This window comes from Lonchura striata, chromosome 5 (genome assembly GCF_050655825.1).
Source record: "Lonchura striata isolate lonStrDom1 chromosome 5, ASM5065582v1, whole genome shotgun sequence".
Lineage (NCBI taxonomy): Eukaryota > Metazoa > Chordata > Aves > Passeriformes > Estrildidae > Lonchura > Lonchura striata.
Window position 1 is genome coordinate 5,879,614 of NC_140707.1, and position 20,224 is coordinate 5,899,837.

At 49.8% G+C, this 20,224-nt stretch overlaps 1 protein-coding gene across 1 annotated transcript; it reads right to left on the minus strand.

Moving 5' to 3' along the window:
- Window positions 1-330: 330 nt before the first annotated feature.
- Window positions 331-16,816, minus strand: LOC146767172 (uncharacterized). Its single transcript, XM_085581208.1, has 2 exons — window positions 16,751-16,816; window positions 331-7,797 (listed from the first exon to the last, which is right to left on the minus strand). Exon 2 carries the CDS (start codon window positions 7,768-7,770, stop codon window positions 7,282-7,284), a length of 489 nt encoding a protein of 162 aa, XP_085437334.1. The 5' UTR covers window positions 7,771-7,797; window positions 16,751-16,816; the 3' UTR covers window positions 331-7,281.
- Between the last annotated feature and the right edge of the window lie 3,408 nt (window positions 16,817-20,224).

The following is a 20,224-nucleotide window of genomic DNA, read 5'->3' on the forward strand; positions in this document are numbered from 1 at the left end:
GGGGGGTGGCCGGTGCCACCAGGATGGGCTCGATGCCACCCGGGGGGTGTCGGTGCCACCCGGGGGTGTCGGTGACGCGTCCCCAATGTCCCCACAGGTGCCACCAGGCCCAGCATGGAGGACATGGCGGGGATGGGCCTGGTGGACATTTGGGGAGGTCTGGGGAGGTTTGGGGACATCTGCGGACATCTGGGGATGTTTGGAGACATTTGGGGAGTTTGGGGACATTTGGGGAGGTTTGGGGATATTTGGGGACATTTGGTGAGTCTGGGGACATTTGGGGAGGTTTGGGGACATTTGGGGAGTTTGGGGACATTGGGGACACCGGTGGGGTTGGTGACACTTGGGGAGTTTGTTCCAGTTTGGATTTTAAGGTTCTTTTTTAAAGCATTGATTAAAAAACCCAAAGCACGAATTTAAAGTCATTAGAGAACCAATTACCCAGCTCCAATTGTTCACTGGATTTTTTTTAAAAAGCAATTTTTAAAAAGTTCTGTTTCCCATTTTATCGATTTTTCAGCAAATCTTCGCTTTTGTCACGGGAGAGAGAGGGGCAAAAAAAGGAGAAAAAAATGGGGGGAAAAAGGAAAAAAAAGGAGATTTCCATTCCCATTATTCCTTCATCTCCACACATCCAAATCAATAGCAGAGAGTTAGCAATGATCAATAGTAGGGAGTTATCAATAATCAATAGTGAGTTATCAATAATCAATAGTGGATTATCAATAATCAATAGCAGTGAGTTATAAAAAATCAATAGCAGATTATCAATAATCAATAGCAGTGAGTTGTCAATAATCAAGAGCAGATTATCAATAATCAATAGCAGTGAGTTATAAAAAATCAATAGCAGATTATCAATAATCAATAGCAGTGAGTTGTCAATAATCAATAGCAGATTATCAATAATCAATAGCAGGGAGTTATCAATGATCAATAGCAGGGAGTTATCAATAATAGCAGATTATCAATAATCAATAGCAGTGAGTTATCAATAATCAATAGCAGTGAGTTATCAATAATCGATAGCAGATTATCAATAATCAATAGCAGGGTGTTATCAATAATCAATAGCAGGGAGTTATCAATAATCAATAGCAGTGCATCATTCAATCGGCATTTTTCACAATATTACAAAGAAATCAATCCAATATTATTTATTGATTATTGATTATTGATAATTGATTATTAATTATTAACCATTACAAATAAATTTATCCGATATCAACTATTGATTATTAATTAATCAACACTAAAAATAAGTTGATCTATTATTAATTATTAAGGATTAATTAATCAATATTACAAAGAAATCTATCCAAAATTAATTATTAATTATTGATTATTAAGAATCAATATTACACATAAATTAATCCTATGTTATTAGTTATTTATTATTAATCAATATTACAAGGAAATCAATCCTATATTATTAATTATTATTAATATTACAAAGTAACAAATCCAATAGTGTTAATCAATGTTAAAAATAAAATAATCCAATATAAATTATAAATTATTAATCAATATCACAAAGGAATCAATCTATATTATTAGATATTAGTAATTATTAATTATTAATCACTCGATATTACAGAAACTTTTATCCACTCTTCATTATTATTTATTATTAATCAATGCTACAGAGGAATCAATCCAATGTCAATTATTTATTATTAATTAATCAATATCACAAATTAATAGTTCCAGTATTAGTTATTAATTATTGATTATTGAGCAATGCCACACAGGAATCGATCCAGCATTAGTTATTGATTATTGATCAGTGTCACACAGGAATCGATCCAGCATTAGTTATTAATTATTGATTATTGATCAGTATCACACAGGAATCGATCCAAAGCTCGTTCCCGTGTAACGTTTCCCGCTCGCCGCGAGCTCTGAAAGTGCCGATCACGGGTCTATAAAATCACAAACTAATCACTAATTACACAAGTTAATTAATAATAAACTAATTATTACACAAGTTAGTTAGTAATAAATAACTAAACAAGTTAATTAGTAATGAAATAATAATTATAATAGCGATGAAATCGGAGCAATAAAAATGTGGACAATGAGAGTCAGGACACCACAAGATGATAAAAAAATGAAGAATTTTGGACACCCAGGAGTTCTTGGGCACTGTGAAAACACCGATCAGTTGTTCTTGAAATGTTAAAAGTTTATTAATAATAAAATAGTTATTAAAAATATAAAATAAAAAATTAAAATAATAAAAATAATAAAATTAAAATACAAAATAAAATCAGAGTTATCAAAATCTGGACAATGACATTTAGGCCACCACAAGGCGATAAAAAGAAAATAATTTCGGATGCCCGGATGTTTTTGGGCACCGTGAAAAATGCCAGTCTGGTTCTTTAAAATATTTTAAAAATTACTGATTCAAACAAGTTAATTAGTAATAGAATAGTTATAAAAATAGCAATAAAGAGGAGTAATAAAAATTTGGACAATGAGGGTCAAAGCACCACGAGATGATAAAAAATGAAGAATTTTGGACATCCAGGAGCTTTTGGGCACTGTGAAAACACAGATCAGTTGTTTCTGAAATTTTAAAAGTTTCTTAGTAATAAAACAATTATTAAGACATATAAAAATAAAAATAAAATAATAAGAAATAAAATAAAATAAAATTTAAAAATAAAATCAGAGTAATAAAATGTGGATAGCGAGGGTCAGGCACCATGAGACAATAAAAAATTAAGAATTTCAGACATCCAGGAGTTTTTGGGCACTGTGGAAAATAACAATCAGTTGTTTTTTAAATTTTAAAAGTTTATTAGTAATAAAATAGTGAGTAAAAAAAAAAGTAAATAAAATCAGAGTAATAAAAATGTGGACAATGAGGATGAGAACACCACAAGATGATAAAAAATGAATTTTGGACATCCAGGAGTTCTTGGGCACTGTGAAAAGCACCACTCGCTGGTTTTTGAAATTTAAAAATTTACTAATTCAAAAAGTTAATTAGTAACAAAATAGTTATAAAAATAGCAATGAAATCGGGGCAATAAGAATCTGGACAATGAGGGTCAGGACGATGACAAGACAATAAAAAGTAAGGAATTTTGGACATCCGGATGTTTTTGGGCACTGTGGAAAACACCAGTCAGTTGGTTTTTAAAATTGTAAAAGTTTATTAGTAATAAAACAGTTATTAAAAACCAGCGATAAAATCAGAGCAATAACAATGTGGACAATGAGGTCAGGACAGTGACAAGACAATAAAAAGCGAGGGATTACGGACGTCCGGATGGTTTGGGCACTGAGCTGCCAAAGCCACGCCTTGAACAAGGAATAACCCAAAAGCAGCAGCCTGTTGCATATTCATCGATCTCATGCATGATGCATCAATCCTGTCCAGCCACAGAGCCCGGAGCAGTGGCAGCCTCTGCTCAATCCCGCGGCGCCCGCAGGGCTGAGCGGGGCACGAAGAGTGAATTTCCTTTAATCAGGGAGCCCTTGTGGCAGCACATTGCTCTGCCTCCCAGCATTTTCCACAGAGGAGCACAGAGGGAAACGAAAGAGAAATCAATTTCTGTTTCTGCTCCTTGTTTTAGCATGTGGAACGTGTTTGGAGAATTGTTTACCAATTTGTTACCCAAATTGTTGTGGGGTGGTTGCTGGGTTGGGTTCTGGTGAGGATCGTTTGAGCCTGGGGCCAATCCAACCCACCTGGGGTGGAATCTCAGAGAGGGTCACGAGTTGTGAGGAGTTAGATTTGGGAGTTAGAAAAAGCAGTTTGTAGTTTTAGTGTCTCCTTTAAACAGTATATTAATCTATATTAGTATAGTTCTAATAAAGAAACCATTCATCCTTCTGAGCTGGAGTCAGGCATCGTCATTTCTTCCCCCTGGCTCGCCTGCATTTACAATAAGCTGTAAATTCTTTTTCTCTGGAAGATTTCAGTGTCCTGCGGCTGCTGTCCCAGTGCAAGTACCTCATTCCTTTCTTCCCACTCACAGAGTTTCTATTTTAACCACAAAAGCTCCATTTTAACCACAAATCTACATTTACCCTACCATTAAAATGTTAATACAGCACTACTAATCAATGTAACATAATATAAATCCTATTCAATATAATACTTGCAAAAGCCAACCATAAAATATGCATTTTTCACAGAGGACACCCCGAGGCTGCTGCAGGGACAGCGATGTCACCGCTGTGACGTCGTTGGGGACGGTGACATCATCAGGGACATCGCTGCTGTCACTTCTCCCCCCTCCCCAAACCACACTGGATTTGAGATGAATTCGGGGAATTTTCTGGGAATTTTCATTGCAATTGTCCCAAATGCTGATGGGAATTCCTGGGGTGACGTCACTGGGGACACTTGGGGACATTCTGAGGACGCTCTGGGGACACTGATGGGGGTGGCGGTGGGTCAGGGGCTGAATGAGCCCCTCGGTGCCTTGCAGCAGAGCCGGGTTATAAATGACAATAGAATAATCAGCTTTTGAAATTCTGTATTGCCTTCTGCACGTTGTTATTGAGCACGAGGATTTTGCTGTGGTACTTGGTATTGATATTGATTACTGATAATTCCTTGCAGCTGCTCGCTGGTACAATAAAATCAATCCGTTTATGTGTGCAGCATATAACAAATTTACTGCTAGAGTAATAAACAGATATTATATCATAGGCCTTAATATATTAAAAATAGATAAACATTAAATAGATCAATAATAAATACTGGAATAGAGACTATGTAATGTTAAAATGCTTTTGTGTGACTGACTCAGGTGTAAAACAATTCAGTTGTTTCCCACATCTGTGGACCAGCCTCACCAGGTGATACCAGTGACACAAAGCTCAGAAGAATTTATGAATTTATCAGGGGGCCTGAAACAACAGGGTGGAACCATGAGAAGAAATCAAAAATATCAACTTAATCTACAGAATGTCCTGCAGACAAGTCAGAGGTGAGACCCAAACATGAATTCCTGGGACACACAAACCTCCCGGGAGTGTTTGAATAATGTCAAAACTCAGGAGTGTGTTCGTGGCCCTGCAGTGGAACCGGATCCGGAGAACGAAGGGTTAAGTTGAGGGCGAGTTCTTTGGCCAGCCCCAAAACCCTTTTTTATCCCTGATTAAACTTTGTTTAGTAATCCCTTAGTGAACTTTGTTTTTCACACCCGGCTGGGATTTGGGGGGGCCGGGGGGGTCCCTGGACAGCCCCCGCTGCTGAGCACTGACCCCCCCTCACCGAGCACCGGGACCCCCCAAAAACCGCACCCGCACCCCTTCAGTGCCCCCGACCCCCCTGAGCACCGGGCCCGGACCCCCTTTGTGCCCCCCACCCATCACGGGGGTTCCGCCCCCTCCCCTTTGACCCCCCAGAGCCGCGGGACCTCCGGGAACAGCGCCGGGAACGGGGGGGCCCAGGGATGTGAGAATTGGATTCGTAAAGGATTCCCAAATCCTGGCAGAAAGCTCACACTGCCTTGGACTTGTCCATGCAAACTCTGAGATTTTATTGTGCCAGCGAGCAGCTGCAAGGAATTATCAATAATCAATATCAGTATGAGCACCTGAGCAAAATGCTGGGGGTCAATAGGAACCTGCAAAAGGCAACAGAGAAATGCCAAACCCAACAGAAAAAGCAGAAAAATGCAAAAGGCAACAAGGGAATGCAAAAGCCTTCTGAGTCCTCTCAGAATGTCCCCAGGTGCGGCTGGTAACGTCATCCCAGAAACTCCCATCAGCATGTGGGACAATGCCCATGAAAATTCCCAGAAAATTCTCCGAATTGGTCTCAAATCCCGCGCGAGGAGGGGACTGGTGACGCCAGCGCTGTCCACCAGGATGTCACTGTCCCTGATGGCATCAGAGCGGTGCCATCGCTGCAGCAGCCTGGGGAGATCCTCCACGGCTTTTTGGCACCGTTGGGCCAGGGCGCGCCTGCTGGGCCACCGGGGCCGCCGGAGCCACCACAGGGACTCAAGAGGAGGTCGTGGATGTCCCCAAGTGTCCCCAGCAGGTGATCCTTGCACAGGCAGGCACTGGCATCCCACGGCTGCTCAAACTCAGCCACTTTGGCCACCAAGGCCTCAGGGACATCGGGGGACGCCTTCTTTGTCCCCTCCAGGATGGCCTCGATGTCCCCGAGCTGGCGCTGCAGCTCCTCAGGGAACCACCTGCCTCCTTCACACTCTTCCACCAAGCGCTCCAGCGGCCCCAGGGCCACCTGTGCCCAATGTCCCCTTCTGGTGGCCACCATGGCTTGGCTGCTGGCCACCACGGCCTCTCCCACGGCCTCGTTGGTGGCCGCAGCCACCTGGGCCTTGTGCTGGCCCTGCCAAGGCCCTCTTTTCCCTGCCCAGGGCCACCTTCAGCTGCTGGGCTGTGGCCACCAGGCTGCTCCCAGCTGTCCTCCTGCGGGTGGCCACGTTCTGCAGGTCCCCGGCCCGGATGGCAGCGATGGCCGCGTCCCAGCGGGCGTCGCGGAGCTCGGTGGCATCCCAGGCCAGCAGGGCCCGGCTGTCCTCGAGCCTGACCACCAACTCCTGCCAGGCCCAGCCCGCAGCTCTCACATCGGCCCAGGTGGCCCCTGGGGTGGCCCCAAGCACGGCCAGGGCCTGGCCCAGGGAGGGGACACCATGGTGGCCCAGGGAGGTGACACCGCCCTGCTCCAGGGTCTCACCAAGACTCCAGGTGAAATTCCTCAGGTTCACGTGCAGGGACTCTGGGGACATGAGCTGCTGCTCGTCCCTCTGTAACCCGGGCACGGTGGCTGCCACACACAGGGTGGCCACCACATTCACCAGTGACTCCAGCTGATATGGGGACACCTGGGGAGGAGACAGGGGTGGTGTCACAGACCTGCTGGCACTTGTGGCCTCCTGCGGTGGCACCAGTGCCCTCCCAGGGTCCCCTTTGTCCCCTCCCTGGAGGGCTCTGCTGCGTCCTCTGTCCCTTTGTCACCCCCTCATCCCCTCTGTCACACCCCTGCCACCCCCCACTGTCCCCTCTTCTTGCCCAGGGAGACTTAAACTGTGTCTGTGTCTCCCACAGTTTCTGCTCAGTCAGGCCTCAGATATCGGGCCCCTTGATCAGCTCCATTGCTTTTCTCTCTGTTTTATTCCCCATACGGGGGCACCAGGGCTCTGCCCAACGGGGGTCACTGGGGATCATCCAGCCCGGATCCTCCCATGGGGAATGGAGCTGCAGCAGCGCACCAAGCTCTTCCCTGACCCTCTTCCCTCACTCAAAGCTCTTTCCTCACTCGGGGCACTCACAGGGCTTCCCTTAGTGGTGCCTCCATTGGTGTTTGGTCAAGGTTGATCTCTGTGTGAAGCTCTTCCCACACTTCCCACACTCGTAGGGCCTCTCCCCGGTGTGGATGCGCCAGTGCACAGTGAGATTGGAGTTGTGCTTGAAGGCCTTCCCGCAGTCGGGGCAGCGGAAGGGCCTCTCCTCGGTGTGACTCCGCTCATGTTTGAGGACAGCAGAGCTGGTCCGAAACCTCTTCCCACACTGGGGACACTCATAGGGCCTCTCCCCAGTGTGGATCCTCTGGTGCTGGATCAGGTGGGAGCTCCGGCTGAAACCCTTCCCACATTCCAAGCACTTGTGGGGCTTCTCCCTGCCATGAGGCTTCTCCACCAGCTCCGAGCTCTGGCTGGATCTCCGCCCGCCTTCCTGGCTCAGGGGGACTCTTTCCTCCCCGCAACTCCCTGGGCTGGGTTTGCAGCTCCTCCTCCTGCAGCATCTCCGGGACTTTTCCTCCTCCTCCATCCAGCCACGGCCTGGAAATGAAAACTCCTGGTTTGGGGAAAAAACAAGAGAAGAGCACCTTGGACTGGAGGTTCCTCCTTGCCCAAGTTCATCCCAGGAAGTCATTGGGAATCTTGTGTCTCTAAGAACCTCCAAAACACCAAGATTCAGCCCAAAAATCCCACAAACTTCAAGACACAGATCAAAAACTCCCCAAACATCACAAGTCAGCAAAAACCTCCTCCAAAACAGGAAGATTCAGCTGCCACATAAAACCAAAGCACCAACATTTAGCCCAAGAAAGCTCAGAAACAAGAAGATTCACCCCGTGAAAATTGTGGATCCCCCTCCACAGTCACCTGCTGCTTGTGGGGGGAGCAGCGCTCCTGGGGCTGGGGGGAGGCTGCAGACACAGGGAGGGGTGGAACCTTCTGCTGCTTCCTCTTTCTGCTCCTCCTCCTCCTCCTCCTGTGTCTCTGCTCTTCCTCACACTCCTCTTCCTCCTGCTATTCCTCCTTCTCCTGCACAATCCCACCCTCTCATGCCACCTGCACCGTTTGACCATTTTGTTCCTCAAGCCTGCTTCTCCTTCCCTTCTCCTCCTGCCCCCAGGCCCAGCACCCACTGCCGGCTCCCTCTTCCCCCCACACCCACAGCATCCCAGCGCAGGGGCAGGGATGGAGCTGGGGCAGGTCGGGCTGGGGCAGCGCTGGGCTCTCGGCCGCTCCCGCCCGCACTCGGTCCCCACTGCAGCCGCTCCCGCCAGGACAGCGCGGGGGGGCCCGGCCTTGGCGCTGCCCCACTCCCACCTCCCCAAATTCCCCTCGCGGGGCCATGGGGCCGAGGGGGGGCGCAGGTGGGTCCAGGTGGGGAACGCGGGGAGCTGCGAGTCTGCCTGGCAACTGGTGAGTCATCAGCGCCGCGGGCTCTGATTGGCTGAGCTCGGCCCGAGCCCTGGGGCTGCAGCACAGAGGGGACACCCTGCTCCAGGGGGGATGTCCCACAAACGGGGGACCCCATGGAAGGAACCACAGGAAAGTGTCTTTACAAACAGGCGCTCTGAATCTGCTCGGAGATAGGGCCAAAGAACTTTTATGTTAGGAAGTGACAGGAGAAGACATCGGTTTCAGAAAATTTTACTCATTGATGACACAGACTGCTGCTCAGCCAAGGTTCTGCTCTATTCATGAACTTCCAGAAGAACAAGACTTAACAGAGCCATGAATATCGTTTGCTATATGAAAGCATGGAGTATATCAAGGTGGGTATGTAATAGGTGGATTGGGAAGTCTGTACCTCCCAAGTACTTCAGCCAATGGGGAAAGCAGAGGGAGATGTGGCCAGGAGAATTAGGATGAAAAGGAAGCTGTGTCCTCAAACAATTGGAGAGATCCCATGAGGACGGTCCCCTACTCTTTCCCATTTTCAGGAAATAAATTATTTTATAAGATTCGTCTCTCTGCTCTGTGGACAGAATCCTCTGGTGATGTCAGTTTTTCTGCACACCCTGGGGCCCATCCGGAATTCCTTCCACCCTCCGGGGCGGCGGGCAGGGAGTGCAGCTGAAGGTGCCTCACCCACTTTGGGTGATCGGCTCCCTTGGCTGGTGGCGGCACCGGGGATTGATTGGGGACCCGGGAGTGACCAGGAGACAGACGAGTGACACATCAGGGGGGTCTGTGAAGAGTCAGCAGGGAGAGAGCACTGAAAATCTCATCAGTGAGTGCCCTGGGATCTTTGGGGACTGAACATGGCAGGGCACCCATGGAGGGGAGAAAAGGGAAAGCCAGGAAGGGGGCCTGGCCAAAGGGATGATGATCCCAAAATGTCTCTGAAGGGTCCCTTGGGAGAATGTTGAGGTAGTTTGCACATTCCCCCAGAGGTAATTAAGGACATGGACACCCAGGGAGGCAACAAGGAAAGTGGAGAAGGCATTTAGACAACAGGGGATGGATGGTGTTCGTGTCCTGGGAAGGAATCAGGTGAAGGGGAGTGTGCAGCAATATGGTTCAGGCAAGAAGCAGCAGGAGGAATCTGTGTGGTAAGAAAAAGGATGACGGAAAAAAGGAGGAAGAGAAAAATACTCTGGATTGGGATGTTTTTCCACAGAGTCTTAACCTCACAATTTGCCAGCTAATATTTTGAATTCCCAGTTGCCCAGACAGGAAAAGCAGGAGGTCAGGATGCCAGGGGTTTCTCTGCGGTGGCAGCGGCAGCACCGGGCGCAGAGGTGCGGCACCGGGAGCACGGGCTGGGGCCTGTGGGGAGCTGCGGGGCCGGGCCGGGGCTGTGGGGCAGCCGGGGCTCAGCGCCGGGCGCTGCCTGACCCCACCAGCCCCGGGCAGGGCCGGCAGTGGCCCCCGGCCCCCAGGAGGCTGCGGGACGCCCCGGCCGCTGCCCGGCCCCGGGGAGCTGCCGGCCCTGCCCGCCGGGGGGGCCGCCTTTGGACACTGCGGCAGGACAGGCACCGGCTCTGCCACACGGGCTGGGCAGAGACCCTGAGCACAACGGGGAACACAAAGGAACAGCTGGGAAATGCAGAGTGCACAGGAAGGATCAGGATTTGCTGTTCAGGATTTGCTTTGGGTCCCTGCAGAAAGGAAAGGTTTTGCAGAAAGCTCAGCAGCTCTCAGAGGATGAGCACCCACAGGCAGTGACCGGGGCTGCAGGAGTGGCACAAGAAGCCCTGCAGCACTTGGGCACAAGGGCACAGCAGCTGAAGGCAAGAAGGGATGAGCAAAAGGCCAAGCTGAAGGCAAAGGCCATGGCAGAGTTCCCACAGCCCTGAGGGATCAACCCCAGGGCCCAAGGGGGCCCCAGCACCCAGGGCATGACGGGGTCGGCCACAAGCACCTGGCAGAGGCATTGCCCTCCTGGCCAGGGCAGAGCCCACCCAAACAGCCCCTGGGAAGGAGTCAGGGCTCCAGCTGCAGCCCACAAGGACACTGCAAGCACAGACAGCAGCACCCTCAGCAGGAGCAAGTCCACCCCTGCATGGACATGGATTGTCAGGGCTCTCTGAGCTCCCATCCCACCGGGGACCCACCACACTGGAGCCCTGGAGAACATTCAGGCTGGGTCTGCATCCAGAGGAGGCCTCTCCTGATGGACACAGGGGCCTCTCCATCCACTCGGAATCTTACACCTAAGGGGGGAAAACTGTAAAGGAATGTTTTCATTGTTAAGGGAATAAATGGGAAAGCTGAGCTGGTGTCATTTGTTCAATCACTATTAGGAGCTGTGGGGGATAGGTTTGAAATAAACTAAATTCTTTTTCTTCCTACTCTGATTGTAATTAACTAGGAAGGAATTTGATGGTGGCATTGTAGTATTGTAAAAGGTGATACAGAGGCTATTGCTGCTGTACCTTTGTGTCAAATGTCTGGCAAGGCCTATGCTGAAGTTGAAATGTAAACTTTAAGGAATTTAGAGATTTTAAAGGAGCTAAGGTTTTAGTTAGAAATAATCTTTACTAGCATTAATTAAAATAATAATAATAAATGAGTAGACTTGATGAAGTTAGGAGTTAGTAGTTAACTAATAATTGATTGCTTGTCAGCACAATGTTTAGCTAGCTGGTTTTAATAATGAAGAATATAGAAACTGACAAATAGCTTTTAGGAACATAAGACAATTGTGGGCCTCCTCTATTCTGAAACCAATTGAAGACAAGGAATGGGAGTTCTACCAAGAGTTCATTTGTCATATTTGCATTGAAAAGGTAGAAAGGTCAGAAGGAGGAAGACTTCATTTACTTCCTCATTTTGGGACCCCTCCCCATGAAAGGGACCACCGACCCATTTCAAGGGACAAACTACACATGCTTAATAGCTTTTGGAGTGATTAGCATACGAAGCGGGGAATGGGATGTACCAAAAATATGAATATGTATTTGTATTTTGTGTATTCAGTACTTGTATGGATAAAAAGACGCTGTAATCACCTGCAAGGTGCGGTGTGTATTTGGGAGCGATCCCGCACGATGCCCGGCATTGAATAAACACACACTTTCTAACTTTAAACTGTTAGAGAGTTTTTGCCCGTCACAGTTGGATATCGGTACTAGATCAATATCCATAATTTTTCAATAAATCAAAGTGAACCCAGAGGTGTGGGCAGACCCAAAGGGAAAATTTGATATGAAGTCTCTCCAAATTACTTGGAAGCAACCAGGACAAGTGGTGTCTAAAAGCAACACCCTGTTCCAGGGGAGGGAAGGAAGGGCTCACAGCCTGGTATGGAGTCCCTGCTAAAGGCAGTGCTTTGAGAGCCAGGGTTGTCTCCCTACAGCACTCCTATCCTGCACTCAAGGAATCAGATGGCTCCAATGAGGAGGACAAGAACAAGTGCTAGACAAAGCCCCTCTGAAATGGCTGAATTTTCTGGCTAAAAGTCATATCTTGAGTATTTGAAAAAAAATTGCAAATGGTGGAGAAAAAGGTTAAATATATGGGACATAATTTGACTGAAGGATTGACCCAGAGAGAGTCTAGGCAATTTCAGATGTAAAGAAGTAAACTAAAATAAGGAAAAGACCAAAACGAGCTGCAACAATTCTGAGAATTAAAACACAAATACACAACGTGGATTGAGGATTCTATGTTCCAGCCAGAACATTGTAGGACTTTTTAACCCCAGACAGCCTCCATGCTGTGGTATGGACAGGAGAAAGTGAGCAAAACTTGAGAAAATGAACAACCAAAACTATTGATGCCTCAGCTCTGGCTCTTCCAGACTCAGAAAAGAAATTGGAATTGTAGGTGAATGTTCAACAGGGCCATGCCAAAGGAATTTTTGGGCCAAAATGTTTCACCCAGTGGCCAGAGTGGCCTCATTGGCTGCAAAATTGTGCAGCCACAGCTTCAATGGGAACCGAGGCCCAAAACCTAATGACAACAGGATCTCCAACTGTTCCAGTCTGCCATCAAGTTCAAGCTTTGGTAACCAAAAGAACCTCGCAGTGGATGAGCAGTGCTCGGTTATTACAGTGTGAAACTTGTTCAGTGGCACAGGAGGATTCAGAACTGAGCACAGGGGAAGGGTTTAACCCAGCCTCCTGTTTGAACAGCCCACAGAGGGGCTGGGAAGAAACCCAGCACTGCATTCAAGTGACACAGCTCCAGACCCAGCCTGGGGGAGATTCAGGAGACATTGCCTGGCCTGAGGCAGAAAATGTCTTGGTGGATGGCTCTTCAAGGGCAGCAGAATGGAAAAGAGTTCCAAAACACGCTGTTATTGAGGAAAGGGAATCAGACAAAGCGCAGGTTACCCCCATGGTCAGCTCAACCAGCACAGCTGTGTGTGCTTGTAAGAGCCTGGCACTGAAATGTCCTGAGCAGGAAGGCTTCAATATCTTCTGGTGACACCATCTCACCTAACAGGGGGGCAAAAGCAATTCTGATTGCTGGGCAACCACTGGATCACTTATTAAGGTATTTCTAAAAGACATAATTCCAACAAAAGGGATTGTGGAAGCAACAGACTCAGAGAGCAGAACTAATTTCAAAGGAAAGATCCTCCAGGGAGTTATGGCAGCTTTAGGAATACAATGGGACCTCCATACCCCTGGCACCCCCAGAGCTCAGGCTGGGTACAAAGAATGAATGGGGAAAGAAAGAAAGAAACACCTTTGGAAGCTGGGGATAGAAACCAAGATGCCATGGGTACGGCTTTTGCCACTGGATTGGGCAAGAAGAAGAGCCAGAGCCAGAGCAGATATTCAATTATTTCCCCTTGCAATTGATCTCGGGAATTCCTTACCCTGGGAATTCTCCACCTAGTGCAGGGTGGAGATAAGGGATGCACATTTAAAGCAGTCTGTGGCCAGAATCCTGTCTCTGGTGCAATCTCTCCCCCAGGAAGCTGGGCTGGCACAGAGCCTGCCTTGGCACTTTGCTGTTGCCAGCATCCAAGCAGGACATGGGCTCTGCCTAAGGAGTGCAAAGCAGCACCACTGGTGGCCAAGTGGCGTGGCCCATGCCAAGGGGCCCCGAGGCCAGAAACAGCCGCCAGCACAGCTGAACACGGGGGGACCCCTCAGCCTGGGCTCCAGGTCTCTGCAGCCCCGGAGATTTGCACTTCCCGCCTGCAGCAGGAGGATGGGAGGCCCCCCTGAGCCTGCACTGAAGGCAGCGCAGCAGCAGCCAGGGCTCCACAGCGGGGCAAGGCCCTGGGCCTGCCCACACCTCCTCTGCTGAAATCCTCGGCCTGGCCACCCTCCTTGGGCAGCTCCAGCCACCGGGGCCAGCCCTTGCTGCCACTGCTGCAGCTTCAGTGCTCGCTGGGCCTGCACTGCCACAGCTGCTGGGGACACACCGGGACAATTCCACTCACTTACACTCACACTCACACACTGCCCTGCCTGCCAGTGCATCCATGGAAAATAGACCAGCTCATAGACTTGAACATTGTTAACCTTTGATTTCTCTACTCAGGCTTGCTTTGCCTTGGCCTTAGGGAAAGAAATGTTAAAGGTTTTGTTAAGCGATGTTACACCACTCAGTGGAGATGAGTTTAACATCTCAACACACTGGGAATGGCCCAAAAGAGACCCACAAAGACAACGACCAGCAGCAAAACATCAACCCCAGCAGCAAACAGCAACCAACACCTACCCCAGACACTGCCCCCGGCAGGGCTGCAGACACCTGGTCTGCAAAAGCCTGAGAAGGAAATCCAGCACTTCCCACCTCATTAACAGCACAAGCAAAGAAATCCGAGTCCAATAGGAAACCAAATAATAAAACTGCACAACTTGAAACTACAGAATATTAAACCAGTGGATTTAGATTGCTTCAGACTGCACAAATTTGGGGAAAATCGAGTAAAACCCACATGTAATGGAACTATTTTCTCTGCACACCTGGGCGATGTGGGAATGGAAAGATTTTTGTTGCATATCCTGGCAAGAATCAAGGAATGCCTTTAACACTAAAAAGATTAGTGAAGTTTTTCTTTTTCCTGAAGTTTCAATGCAAAGTTTAGAGCATTAGAGTATTTTTTTATTACTCATACTTCTATGTAGCTGGTTAGGTTTGGGTAAAGAATGTGAGAATGAGTTTTTCTTCCGAGGGGAAGTAAAAAAAAACTGAATCACCTTGGGATTTTTTGTCTATGTTTTTGCATAGCAGTAAAATACACCAAAATTTTGATCTGGGTTTCTCGAAGTTCACTTTTAGGCTGCATGACTAGAAGAGATTTAAAGTGAGCCCTTAATGTTTAAACAGGTAGCCTGGACAGGAGCTTTAGACATGCAAATTAAGACTGCTGGGGCAAAGTGGGGACAATGTACCTGGCTCTTCTTGCCTGGGGCAGGAATTGGCTGATTCCCTCTGCCCCTCACCCCAAGCTCTGCCTGCTTGCACAGATGGAATCTGCACAGCTGAAGGCAGAGCCCATGCTGAGGATCTCTGACTCTACAACAGAAATGGCTGAAGCTGCAAAGGGAAACAGCAAATGGAGAATGTTGTGAAAACTTCACTAAAATATGGGGGGGATCATCCCTCTGCCCACTACAACATCTGCTGTCACTGTCTGTGCTGTACAGGGTGTATCACAGCACTGGGGCTTTTCCTAGAACAAGTTCAGGGAAATCAGTTGGAATTCAAGTATTTGATGATGTAATTAGAAAAAAGCGGTCAATTGATGGAGCCCCAGCTGAAGGGAGCACCCAAAAATGGGGAAAAGATGAATGGCCACCAAAACAAATCCTACAACACCATGGATCAGCCCCTGAGAACCCACACCAATTCATATCAGGAGTCAGAGAACCCATTTATCATTACAATGGCATCATTAGATTACAAGCTGTCCTCCAAATAAGAACCAACCAGACAGCTCCAGCTCCTGACATTCCTGCTGACCAATCCACTGAAATGAGAAACACAACATTTCACCAGGGGATGGGATCAGATTATCTGTGAGCAGAAAAAACAGGAGTTTGTGGAAAACTAAATGACTCAAACTGCTGCTGGTAAAGAGATGACAAGGGAAAAGTGGTAAAAAAGCTAACAAAGGAAATAGGAGAGCAGTTTATGTATTGGTCAAACATGGAAAGGATGGATATAGGACACAGTTTCATGGCTCCCTGGCACACCAGGGGACAAACGAATGCTGCTTCTTCTCTTCTGTGCTGCAGCAACTCTCATCTTTTTACCATGCTCCACACCTTGGCAGTGCAGCTCATCCAGCAGCTGAGCCAGGGCATGCAGGTGGCAGCCAGGCCTCCTGATCCACAAACGGCTACAAAAGGACAGGGAATGAGGGCACCGAGAATAATCCCAAAACCAAAGAGGACCCGGGAAGAACAAAACAGAGTCAAGGAGTGAATCTGCCTGGAGATAGGGCCGGGCACTTGTAGATAAGGGGAGAAACCATCAGTTCCAATAAATGTTACAAATTGACCCAGACAGCTGCTCAAAGTCCTGCTACATTCCTGAACTTCGAGGAGAAGAACAAAGACTTAACAGAGCCATGAATATCGGCTGTTATACAAAAGGAGGGTGCACATTAACGAGGACAGGCTCCAGGCGCATCGGGAAGTCGGAACCTTCCAAGGAACTCAGCCGGTGGGCAAAGGCAGAGGGAGATCGGCCGGGAAAATGAGGATAAAAAGGAGGCTGCGGACTACAGCCACGGCAGAGAGCGCACGGCAAATGCCCCACGGCCTCTGCCCCTGCTCGGCAATAAAGTCACTTTGACAGGACTCCTCGCTCTCCCCCGGGCACACGAACCTCCGGCGACGGGAATTTCCCCGCCCGCTCCCGGCCGCGGGGCAGCCCCTCTGTCCTACCCACAGCAGCCGGGCCGAGCCAGCGCTGCTCCGGCAGCGGCTCCTGCCCGGCCCCGGCGGGAAGGAGACCGCGGGCAGCCGCTCCCGCAGCGCCCTCAGCCCGGGGCCGGCACGGGCCGGACACGGCACCGGCGAGCCGCCGGAGCCCCCTGCCGCCCCCTCCGCCCGCAGCCAGCCCCGAGCCCCCGCAGAGCCCAGCGCGGCTCCCACCTGCGCCGGGGCCGCCTCCGAGCTCCGCCGCCGCCGCCTCACCGCGCTCCGGCCGCTGCCGCCGCTGCCGGGCCCGCGCAGCCGCTCGGCCAATGGCGGCGCTGCGCGGCCACGGCCGCCCTCAGCCCGCCGCCGGGGCCGCGCCGCGCCCCGCTCCCACCAATCAGCGCGCCGCGACCGCGACTGACGGCACCGGCGGCCAATGGCAGCGAGCTCGGGGCGGGCTCTGCGCACGGCCCCGCCTCGCCCCGCGCTCTCGGCGCCCCCGGGCTGCGTGAGGGGAAAGCCGGAGATGAGGAACAGCCCCGGCACGGGCCCGGCCCGAGCCGGGATTGAGCTGCCCACACAAACAAACTTCTCCGCGCCTCCCGCCACGGCTTTCCCGGCCCTGCGCCTCCCGTGCCTCCGCCTCTGCGGGAAGCCCAGGAGCCTCACTTCTCCTGCCCCTCGTTAGCGCATCAGTGCTTCGCTTTGATTTCCCCCGAAAAGGGAAACCTGCCCCAAGCCCTGTGGGTGGGTGGGGCAGGGGAGAGATTTCTGTCAGAAAACTCCAAAGACTCGGAGCAGGAGCAGGAGAAGTCAGTGCAGAGCCTTAAATGCAGCTTTCCCCACGCCTCCCTGCTCCCAGCTGCACCTCCTCCCCCGGCAGGGCAGGAGACAGGGAATGGGGCCATGCTCAGCTCATCCCCCGGGGCTTCTCCCTCTGCTCAGGGACAGGAGTCGTTCCCTGCTGCACCCTGCGCTCTCTCCCGGCCGAGACTTCTCCAGGAACTTCTCGGAGCGGAGTCCATCCCCTGGGCACAGCCCCCTCCGAGTGCTGCAGCGTGGGTCACTGTGCCACGGGCTCAGTCCTGCCAGGACAGGCTGCTCCAGCGGGGCCCCTCTGCCCGCGGGCTCACAGCTCCTCTCAGGCATCGCCGAGCTCCAGCCCGGCTCCTCCAGGGGCTGCAGGGGATCTCTGCATCCCCATGGACCTGCAGGGGATCTCTGCATCCCCATGGACCTGCAGGGGATCTCTGCATCCCCATGGATCTGCAGGGGATCTCTGCAGCCCCATGGATCTGCAGGGGGATCTCTGCATCCCCATGGATCTGCAGGGGGATCTCCGCATCCCCATTGTAATATATGTTATGGAATAATTTGTGCTTATGTAAAATATACATCAAGTCAGTTGTGCTTGTAGAAAAAGATTCTTAAAGTTCTATATGGCCAGTGGCTGCAGCCGGGGCTGGAGAAACCACAGCTGGAAGAGAAAGAAAGACCTAATTTACAAATGAAAAAAGGTAGCTGGGTGCAGAGATGGGCTCTTTCCGGGGACAATCCAGGAGACACCCAACGTTTAACCCCTGGTCTGCCGGGGAGCCAGGAAACCAGGCACACGGGCACCCCGCCCTTCCAGCTGCTGAGGAGGCTGCTGGACTGTGCTTCAGCAGAGGAGATGGAATGTGGCTTACCACTCTGTCCTTCTCTAAAAACGGATAATGGGTCAGGAGGTTTGGGCTCTGAGCTCACAGGAGCCTGGCCCAGGCACAGGCCGTGGTGGGACAGGGGCACAGGAGCCTTCTGTGACTGACCGTGGCTCTCTGGTTTCTCTCTGCAGGCTGCCAGCTCCTCATGCCATGGAAACGGCCCCACTCGGCCTGCCAGTCTGGGAGGGCTGGAGGGCTGTGTAACTCATTTGCTGTCAAAAATAAATTGTGTTTTTTTGTCATTGTCATCATCAGAATATTTCTTTCATCCTTTTCCAAGTTTTTGGCCCCTCCAGGGTAATATTTTTGTGTCCTTCCTCAGACAGTTGATGGCATTTGGATGGGGGGGGGTAAGCAATGTGAAAAGTTCAACAACAGCTCCAGTTGCCAACTGCAGCAGCCCCTTCAGGAGCCCTGAGCTACCAGCGAGGTCCACGTGTGCCTTGCAAAAGGGAGTGGTTTGCAGCGATGGGGTTGTTGCCCTGCTGCAAAAGCTGGGAGCAGATCAGAAGTGGCAAAATGCCATTTTGGCTCAACCCCCACCCAGGTTCTTTATCTTTTCCCTCTGCTCAGTGATAGGCAGACAGGGCTGGATCCAGCGAGGTTCAAGTTCTGGGTGCTCCCTGGCATCAAAGGGATCAACTAAACTCTTGTATGCAGTGACTGCAATAGGGCTACTGAAGGAAAAAAAGGAATGTCATGAGATGGGGAATCCTTCTTGTCTCCTCTGTCTCCCCAGGAGCCCCTTGGAAAGGGAAATACCCACTGGGTTTATCTGACTCCTTCCCAGCCAGCCTTTCCCTTGCTCCCGGGTCTCATTTGCTCCGCAGGATTCACCAGCTCGCTCAGCTCAGAGGAGCTCTCAGAGGAGAAAACGCTGCCTGGCGTGGGGCTGCCTGATCCCTGTCTCACCTTGATTCCATTTGCCCCCTCCCTGCCCCATCCAAGAGACCAAAGGATCCCCCACAGCCCCACGGTCCTGCAGCAGATCCCGGCACGTTCCCAGCTCCGCTCCTTGGTGCCCTGGGAGGCTCCAGAGCCCTCCCTGTGTGCGGGACAGCGGCTGCAGCACCGCTGCGCCCGCGGGCGAGCAGCGCCCAGGAGCAGCTGCGCCAGCTCCGAGCCTGAAGGGAATCCTCAGCGCACACAAATGACAGCTGGCACTTCAGGGGCTGGCAGGAGAAGCTCAACCCATCTGCTCGCTGCCCTTCCCAGCCATGGCCACGCTGGTGCAATTGGAAGAGTCGCCCCTGCCCAGGAAGCTCTCAGGTCGAAGAGAGGAGCAAAAGCCACGGGTTTCTGAGGTGTTAGCTGCCACTGCCTCTGGTTTTCCTTCCAATTCCTAAGGGGTTTTGACTGGTTTTACCATTTCAACACTTTCTGTGTAGAATGCTTATTTTATGATTGGCTTTTCTCAAATGTTACAATGAATATTATATGTGTAATGTTAGAAAGTTATGCTGTATTCATTCTCTTAAGTAGTGTGTTAAATAGAGTTTTAGGTAACAACATAATATTAAAATAGAAACTCTGCGATGTAGGATTTTTTTACTTGCCCAAGCAAGAGATGAGATAATCAATAAACTCTTCACACAGGGATGGCGGTGACTTGGGGCACATAAAGAGTTACAACCTCCTTATCAGAAAAGACAAACATTCTTCCATCTTGTCTCCATCTTTATGGAAGCACCAGGATTAAGGGAAAGAAGTTGACAAAATCCAGAAAAGTTCCTAATTTGCAAGGAATTTCTGCATCATGTATGAGATACATGAATATGCAATAGGCTATTGCTTTTAAGGTTATTCCTTTGTTCACAAGGCATGCTTGTCCTGGCTTAAGTGTCCGAGAGCATCTGGACATCTATAATTTTTTGCTTTTTATTGTCTTGTAATTGTCCTAACTCTAAATTTGATTACTCTAATTGTGTTACTATTTTTATAACCATTTTATTATTATTAAATGTTTAAAATTTTAAAAACCAAGTGATTGGCGTTTTTCACAACG

What these genes read in the sequence shown, in the direction of transcription:
- LOC146767172 (XM_085581208.1), bottom strand. Translation starts at nt 7,770, where the DNA reads ATGGAGGAGGAGGAAAAGTCCCGGAGATGCTGCAGGAGGAGGAGCTGC.